Source organism: Parasteatoda tepidariorum, chromosome 9 (genome assembly GCF_043381705.1).
Source record: "Parasteatoda tepidariorum isolate YZ-2023 chromosome 9, CAS_Ptep_4.0, whole genome shotgun sequence".
NCBI lineage: Eukaryota > Metazoa > Arthropoda > Arachnida > Araneae > Theridiidae > Parasteatoda > Parasteatoda tepidariorum.
In genome coordinates this window covers 24,971,198-24,980,711 of record NC_092212.1, presented here as the reverse complement: position 1 = coordinate 24,980,711, position 9,514 = coordinate 24,971,198, and the positions used below count along the sequence as shown (strand labels likewise).

General features: G+C 26.4%; 1 protein-coding gene across 6 annotated transcripts in view; it reads left to right on the top strand.

The window, feature by feature from the left end:
• The first annotated feature begins 3,550 nt into the window (after positions 1 to 3,550).
• The window catches only part of LOC107445061 (ciliated left-right organizer metallopeptidase), a 30,391-nt gene continuing 24,427 nt past the window's right edge, over positions 3,551 to 9,514 (top strand). For 2 of the 6 annotated variants that reach the window (XM_071184847.1, XM_016059379.3), the window contains exons 1-2: positions 3,604 to 3,782; positions 7,581 to 7,880. In XM_071184847.1, the coding sequence (XP_071040948.1) occupies positions 7,583 to 7,880 (298 nt within the window). In that variant the 5' untranslated portion in view covers positions 3,604 to 3,782; positions 7,581 to 7,582. Of the gene's footprint in view, positions 3,783 to 3,926; positions 4,263 to 7,214; positions 7,354 to 7,580; positions 7,881 to 9,514 lie in introns of those variants that run through there. The other 4 variants (XM_016059380.3, XM_016059378.3, XM_043045511.2 and 1 more) reach the window with 4 other exon arrangements.

Below are 9,514 nucleotides of genomic sequence, written 5' to 3'. Positions count from 1 at the left end.
CTTCTACTTTTATGTTGTAAAAATTTTATGCTGGTGTTTAATGTTCTAATTGTGTGTTTACTCTATACTTGTATCTATAAATTTTATGTTTAACTATGTAAGTGTCGAAATATATCTATATATATTATTATTCATCAAGAAATAACTGCTAATAATCTGCATTGCTGCCATAATTTTTTAATTATTAATGAATGCTCATAATATCAGAAGGAAGAATTTTTTCCTTTAAGATTATGCCTCTGTAATATGGCTGAAAATCTACTTAATTTTGACATTTTTTAGTTATTATACTGTTGTTTTTCTGAAAATAAGGGATTTTTGTTTCAACAGTTTTGATTGGTACATGTGATTTAATATTAATCATTTAAAAACTGTGCACCATTAAATTTACAAGCTTTCAGTAATAAAACAGCTTTACAAAACTTTTTTTATATATATATACATTTAGATATCCTTTATTTTAGCATTTTATATTATATTTTTGTTATATTATTATTTATTTTTGCATTTCTGTTTGGAAACCTCTTTTTGTTTTTTCTTAGAATCTTTATTTAACCCATAATGGTAAAGAAATCAGCTTATTTTAAAAACGATTACTTTATTTTTGATCTTAATTATTGAAAAATATTGATTGCATTTGAAATGATGCAGTCATTGATATAATTAAACAAAAAATCCATATAACTCTAAACTTATTCATTTATTATAAATATATTATCACTTAAATCGAATAATTTTCTTTGTGAAACTATTTTTATTATTTTTTTACTTTAGTTTTTATTATTTTAGTTTGCATATTATTGTTATTAATAAAGTCATCTTTTCTGATAGAATAAAACAACAAAATAAAAACGTTTCATGATGATTTTTTTAATTTGTTTTCTTACAAATATATAACATTTCATTTACCTTGACCAAACTTTGTATAAGCTACTTGTGTTGACCCTTTATTCCCCTTTTCATATTACTTTTTTTATGATAAAGAGTTATCTAAAACTTATTAAGTTGATGTTGACTTTATTATTCCCTAATTTGATACTTTATCTAACCAATGAAATTACATTATCATTAAACTCAAAATTATTGTGCAACTGCTTAATATCTGTGTTTTTGAAAAGCCATAATTCTTTAATTGTTTTTTTATTTGTGTTAATAAAATTATCTCTTGATTTTTCTTATATTTTAACTTATTCACTTTTTTAACTATTGTTTAATGCTTGCTTTAATTATTGCTGTTATTATTGTCAAATATTTTGGTTTCTCTGCCCATTAAAATTAAACTTTAAAAAATTTAAAGCAAACATTACTATATGCACCATTATTATATTATGTGTAGCTATATTATTATGTTCTATTTTCTCCTTATATTTAAGAAATTTTTTTGAATATTCTAAAAAAAATAACAATTATGTAGAAAAATATGTACCAAAATCAATCAAGAATTTTATGACTTGTTCACTAGACTTGTTAAAGTTTTTTGTACTAGCTAATGTGTAATTGTGTAGAAGAAAATTAAAGCAAAGTACAATTGTTGCTGAGAACTGTCCATTGACTCTAAATAAAAAATTTACAAAAAAACCTTATACGTTTTCTTTTTTCATTTGTAAACTACTTTTTCATTACTATTGATCTGCTGGGAAATATGATTACTATGTTAAAATAAGTTATGAAAATAATTGTCCGATAATCTTTCTAGAGAGTTTTTTTAAAAACATAGTCAAGAGCCACTTTCTTTAAAAATTGAACAAATTGGGCAAAGTTGGATATTTGTCAATATAGATTTCGTTGAACATATTCTTTGTGTAAAACTATTAGACAAATCTATATTTTTTAATTTTGCAGAGAAAAAAATTCTGAAGGTTTTGGGGATCAAAATTGAAGATCCTCTGGAATTCTAAGAAAAACACATCTATTCCATGTGATAACACCTTTTGTGATTTAAGTGAACTATGACTCTGACAATTAATTTGCGATCTACTAACTATTAAAACATAAATACTTTCGGTGAACCATTGGATCGAAGATCATTCAAAAATCTTCGAAACAACGCTATTTTTCTTAGATTTTGATGTTCAAAATTTACTTGTGCCAACAGTGAACGACAAAGATATAGATTTATGCAAAAATATACTAATGAGTAATATGTAAAAAAAATAGCCATGTGTGTGGTATGCATTTGGCATGATCTAAAAGTAGCAAGAAACTGAAATTTTGCACAACTTTCTAGGTCATTAATTCCCTTCGCCAAAACTAGACAATTTTGAAATTTGCTGGAAAAGAAGCCTTAAGTATAGCAAAAGCACATTCTATTCACTGATATATGGTTACTGATTCAACTTTTTATAATGTGCCCCTAAAATGTTAGACTCTTACTTGAGTAATTGATTGCAAAAATAATTATGGGAAAGCTGTAGATTAATTTAAAAATGTGATTTACGTCCAATATGAATATCTGAAGTTAACAACACCCCCCCCCCCAAAGTGAGCATTAGCCTTTATCTAGAATTTGCAGTAGGGGGGGGGTAAATTTACTCTCTGCTACCTAGGCAAGAGACATATAATGTTTCTGATGTAGTTATATTATGCTGAATCGCATGAAATCACTGTTAAGAAGTTGCTTAAGTTTTATATAGAAAAAGAGCAGATTCTGATTCCTTTATGAGTCTGACTCTGCTATCCAAGCAAATGAGATTTTGACTCTAATGTACTTTTTAAGCAATCAATTGAAATACTTCAGTTAACTTTAAAAGTTACTGAAGATCTGCATAGAGAAAATTCCGTTACGTTCTTTTTTTGCACTTTTTTACTTGTAACTTTAAACTAAATTTCATCTTTGATTTTCTGTGAATAATTTTTCTTGCAATCTTTTTTTTTTTTTTTTTTAAGTCATTAGTAAAATAAATATCTTATTAGGAAAACCTGCTTATGCATATTTCTTTGAATATCGTGGAAGAATTTAAACATTTTATACGCTATTAGAATTGTTAAATTTGTACACCTTTGTTTGTGATGCACCATGCTTATTTAATTTTTTTCATGCTGTTACTGAAAAAAAAATTTACTTTTTAAAATATGTTGCTGTTGTTGTTTATTTACGTCGCACTAGAGCTGCACAATGGGCTATTGGCGATGGTCTGGGAAGCATCCCTGAGGATGATCCGAAGACATGGCATCGCAGTTTTAATCCTCTGCAGAGGGTATGGCTCTCCAGCTTCGGTAGCCCGACGACCAGCGCTCGAAGTCGGGCACTTTGCGGTAGCACAGTTTAACGAGGACCAATACCGCACACCCTCGGTCCCTACGCAGACTGATCCAAGTGGTCACCCACCCGCACACTGACAGTAGCCAGTGATGCTTGACTTCGGTGATCTGCTGGGAACCGTGTCTTAACGATCAGTCCACTGCGGGACTGATATTTGTTGAAGATCGTGATCCTTTTTTCCCCGTTTTAAAATTTTCTCTTTTTGTTAACCAATAACACGTGATCAAACATACAATCCAATAAAGCGAATTGATAAACCCATTTAAGCGAAAATCGTTGCCTTAACTTAGCAAAAATCAGCAGCCAAAAGCGTACTAAATAATCAATCATCAATATCAACTGCCTTTTTGATTGTTTATTTAGATCTTCTATGATTTAGATTTTGTTATGAATTCGGATTGCGATCACCATTTTCTATTTAATATGCTGGGTATGATTAAAATAACAATGCTTTTTGATCTTCAAATAATTTGAAAAGTTAACACTGATACAGAAATCTTCCCTGAACACCATTAAAGTGGTATTGATTACTTTAAGCTTATATAGTTTAAAATCTTTTAAAATTTTATTTATTGAAATAGGAAGTGTTGTATTCAGATAATATTTTTAGATTTATTATAGAATGTCTCTTAGTAAATTTATTTATTTAGTTTTAAATTAAATTCGATTATTAAAATATGAACGTTTTCAAGTTATTGGATCAGTTTTCTGACTTAGTAATTTTTGGCACTCATTCTGAGATGTTCTGCCGATACTGTTCGAATAAAGACAAACAGTTGAATTGATTTTAATCTTAGAAAAATAGTGGTGATTTTCTTATAGCAGTAGAGACAAAAATAATATATAAGAGAGGAAATTTACATTTCAAAAGTTGAAGGAATTTAGAGCGAGCTCCAGTAGCTCCGTGTCGCGGAACTGACCCAATTATTGCGTAATTCGATAAGCAATTTTCAAAATAAACATTTGATCCATGGATTTTTTTTTTAAATTTCTCAACTCGGTACCCTATTTTATTTTTGTCATATTTTAACATTTCTTCCTAAAATTCGGCTGTTTTCTCATTTTTTAATATCAATAAAATGCTTTATATGCATAATATCAAATCTAGTCTCTTTAATCAGCAGTTTGCTTAATTCTAAAAACTTTTCCATTATAATCTTTTTTTCTATCTAAAGTTACAGCTCTTTTCGGTTAGCCAGAAAACCAAAAAATAAAAACCTCTGCCAACTTTTTATTTTATATTTTTAAACATATAAAAATTAAATAAAATCAGAAAATGAAATAAATTTAAAAAAAACTTTATTTAATTTATTTTGAATATATTTAATTTTAAACATATAAAAATTAACTTAAATAAGAGAAACTTCAATTAAATTAAAGAAAATAATAAAATAATTGAGTTTTACTCGTACCTCGCTAACTGAAAAACCAAAATTACTTATCTTCTGGACAATTATATATCTTCAGGCTCACATAGATTTATTTTCTCAAAGTTTGTGTTGTAGTCTTAGTTCAGCAACCACCTATAAATTTCTATTATTTTATTGTTCTGTCTGATGTTTCTATAAAGTATTTTTGTCATAAATCTGCTTTTTTTTTCTCTTCTCCTTATTTAATTTATTTTTTTCTTTATGGCATCTATATCTTCAAGACGTGCAACTGTTAGTTTGAAGTATTTTTGAATATATTTTATTAAGTATCATGCAAATCTAAAGGTTTACCAGTTATATCATATGAAGTTATGCAATGTTATGTATTGTGTATAACCTATCAAAACAAGGCATAGTATTTGCTGTTTTGTTTAAAATTAAAATAGGAAAACACTGATAAGTACCCTCTAAAACCTTATGGGGGAAAAAAAACTTAAATAAAATATTTTTTTTTTGCTTGAAAGCAATTTTTTTTTACTATAATGGTATAAGCAAAAATTTCTGAAATGTTATCTAAAACTCTTAATTCTCTTTTAAGCTATAGAAATATTGCAATTTCCTTTACAAAGGTTGCTTAATTTTAATGAAATATTGAGATATAGATTGATGAGTATAGTTATTATTTTTAACTAAAATTTTTAAAATTATTTTTTAATTATTACAAACTAAACTCTTAATAAATAAAGATAATGGTTATTTTTGTTTAAAGCTAAACATTCTTAAATTTTAAAGACAGAGCAGCAATTTATCCATTAGATATCTAATAAAGAGTAAATTAGTTTAGGTGAGAATACATTAAAGTTAAAAAATTATTCTAAGTTTTTCTGGATAAAATAAGTCTTTCTTCCTTTTTGGTAAACACTAACTACATATTAAATAAGTTTTAAAAGCACTTGTACTGAAATAAACATATAATTAAATGGGTATAACTGAAATAGTTTATTATTAGTTTATTATTTTACTCACAGCTAATGGAAAATTATAATTTCAAAATTTCGCACCACTTTTAGTCTCTTTTGAAATATAATAATTAACATACATCGCCTTTCATTATTTCTTTAGATAAAACCTTCGTTATCAAGGAAATTTGATTTAAACCACTGCTTAAAGAATTTATTTATAAATAAAATTAATTAATATTTTTGGCTTAATGATTTATTTTTAAAAAATCAATTGGTTTAAATCAAGGATATTTTTATTAAAAATTGCAGTTGATTTAAATCAATGATTTTTTTAACAAAAATTCAAATAATTTAAATTAGAAGTGAAATCATGCAAACAGTGCTTAGTTATATAGTCATATTCATAAAGAAGTGGCAAAAAGAGAAAATTATTGTAGTTGTAGTTCTCTCTAGATCAGCAGTTCTCAAATGGTGTTACTTAGGGTTCCGTGGAAGAGTTCAGAGGTTCCAAGAGTTAGGATTGTTTCTTCTCTAACTTACAACGATTTTAGAACTTTTAATTATTTTTAAATCTAATCAATAAGCCATTATTTATTTAATATTTTGGTTACGTTTATGAAATGTTTCAAACTGAAATGCCAATGTAAAAGAAATAGCACTTTTTTTTAAAAAATTATAATTATTTTAATAACAATTTGGATAAATTATGAAGAAGGCATGCATTTAAAAAAAATTGTATTTGTATTTCCAAGTGGACTTTTCAAATCTTACTAAATTTTCTAATAAAGAAATATGTTTCCCTAATTACCATTTTCAACTTTTATAGCAATTCTTTTTAGTTTTCATTCCGGAGAAAACCATAATTTGGCTCATTTTCTTTTTCTTTTTTTCATTTTCAATTTATGTATATAGGACCAAAAACAAAATCAGTACTAGACTAGACAAATCTCCAGGACTGGGAATTTAGCTGTAAGACATAATATCTGATTTAAGATTCTTAATTATAAAACAATAGAACAAATTCAGTCACCTTATTAAATCATCTTAAAACAAAATACCATAATTATTAGTGAATACTTTCGCATTTATCTGTATATACTTGTTTTATAAAATCACGGTTCTGATAAATGAAATTTGATCTTTTAAGATTCTATTGCCAAAACAAAATTGGGAACCGCTGCTCTAGATGGTGATGATCAGGATTGGGGTTTTTCGATGACAGTTACCATAAACTAGTTACAGCTATCAAAAATTGGTTTAAACCATCAAACACATAGAATAATAATCACAAAAACATAATATGTGACGGAAGTTTTTTCCATTGTATTAAAGGTATTAAATTACTATGAATATATACAAACATCTATATACGCTAATAATAATTTTTTTCTATTTTTAAAATATCTTCTTTAAAACAACATTGCTACTATAGAGATTCCAGCACATTTTTTGTCATATATTGGTCTATGAATATAATAAGCTGGTTATTTTTTCATTACATTTTCTTTTCAATGCTTATTAAATTGCAAAAAATTTTAAAAAGCCGTATTTAATGTTCTATCACAAATACTAACTGCAATGCACTATTTTAAAACATGAAAAATATAATTTATTGGAACATATAAATGCAGTTTTTTAGATTGGAGCTTTTGAATTTTTTGAGGTTACTGTTTTATCCTCAGGTAAAATCATCAAAAACTGACACCTGTCAGAATTTAAGGAGCCTTGTGTTGATATAACTGTTTACGAAAAGATCAATGTGAGCATTGCTTTTTATTAAGACACTTTCTTAATTCTATTTATTTTATGTGCACTTTAATTTCTCATTCATTGCAAATTTAGATTTTAATCTTTTTTTATAGTTAAAATTATTGTTAGGTAAATGTATATTGTTGTTTTGAAATTTATTATTAATACTATAATTACCTTATAATTTTTATTTTAATAGAATTTTCAAATATTGCATCTTTTTTCTTTTCCTTCCAGAGATGTGTAGATACTTTACTGCCTATAGCTGCTTAATAATTTTCACTAACTGTTGGATTTTTGTGAATATGTTCACATACAACTGCATTCATGATGATATCACCCTTCATAACAAAACACCTGGTTACTTTAACTACAAAAAGTTAAGGAAAAAGCGAGAAAGTAATGAAATATTATTTGAACCACTGAGCATTTATTTTCATATTGATGATGTGGGAAAAGTACTACCAAGTGATGTCTATTTTTACATTGATGTTGCTTTATATCGAGTAGCACAATTTTTATCAAAAACAATTAAAGGTAAATTCTATTTGCTTAATCTACATTGTCATGTCTTAAATAAAGGTTTTTTTCTGTTAGCTGAGTACCAGACAAAGATCTGTGCTGAAATGGTGACTAAGTCTTAAGGACGATTTAGTAGTGGTTCACAAAAAACTTTTTTTAACAATATATCGCAGAAAGGGCCAAACTCGACAGGTTAATATCATAGTCCCCTCTGGACAGGGCCACTTATATATTTTTTAATTAATATTAAAACTGCACAAACCGAAAGCAGCACTTTACCCTTTTGGCAATCGGAGTGATCAGGTTCTTATGCGGGAACTGGGGTAAAATATTATGGTATCCAATGTGTGGAAAGTATTAGTTATTAACTATTTTATTCAAAAACAAATGAGAAGTAGATTAATTAACATGCTTATAAATATACATGCATTTATTATACTTATGTATTCAAATAAATAAAAATTAACATTCTTAAATATTAAAGCAGGCAAATCCTAATGATCATACTATGGCATATGATTAACAAATTTGATGCATAATATTAATGAATATGTTGATGTACCATTTAGAGATTAAAATGTTTGTTATTTTAAATAGATGATCAACATTATATTATACATAACATTAACAAACATCTAATTGTTTTTTTTCCCAGAATGTTAATTATTTTCAAACTAATTAATTCTGCAGTCACAGTGTTCTTCGTACTATACATTTAAGCATGTTTTAATTTTTTATTTATGTATATTTTTAATTTTATATGATAAGATCAAGAGTTTATCAGCAATAAATTCATGTCATTCTCTACTTTAGTTTTATTTAGCCGACTTAGCATTTTTGACACCTAAGATGTCTTTTAGCTTGTTTTTTTTTCTTACTAAAAAAAAGAATTATTTTCCCCCTTATATAGTGTGAGAGTTTTGCATTGAAGAGAAATTTCTATACTAATTTGCCTAAAAGTAAAACTCTTGATCAGTTAAAAATAAAATTTCTAAAAAATATTTTCATTTAAACTTTTTAAAACTTAACTCTATAAAAAAAATTTTTAATAAAAAATATGCTTGTTGTAAATAAAGTTATTTTTAAACTATCATTTTTTATAAATTTAATGCTTTGACCCTTATTGTACCATCAATAAGTACAAACGTAGAACACCATATGATATTTACATCAAATTGAATGTGACGCATGAAACTCTAGTGTCTAATAACAAGGGCCAAAAATGGCCCTTGAGCTCTCTGAATCTTAATGTATTGGATTATTTGACGTGGGCTATGTGTTATCAAAACTAAATGGTGTTATATGCCCAAATTTGAACTGATTTTGGAATGTCATAAAGGGAATGTGGAAAGAAATATTTATGGAATATTTCTATGCTGCTCAAGTTTTCTATGCTGCTCAAGTTCTATGCTCACTAGTTTTGAGAAATGCTAAAACTTGCAAAAAAGTTAATAGGTGGTATTATCTCAACCCTTAATGCTATAATTTTGAATATAATGCTATTTTTTTTCTTTTTTTTTTTTTTGCTATAAATAAAATCAATTGCTTTTAAAACCACAACTCAGAATTTTTTTGCTTGAAACTGTATGAGAACTTATGATACTCTCTGTATAATTTGTTTTGTCTAATATTTCATATTGCCTTGCATA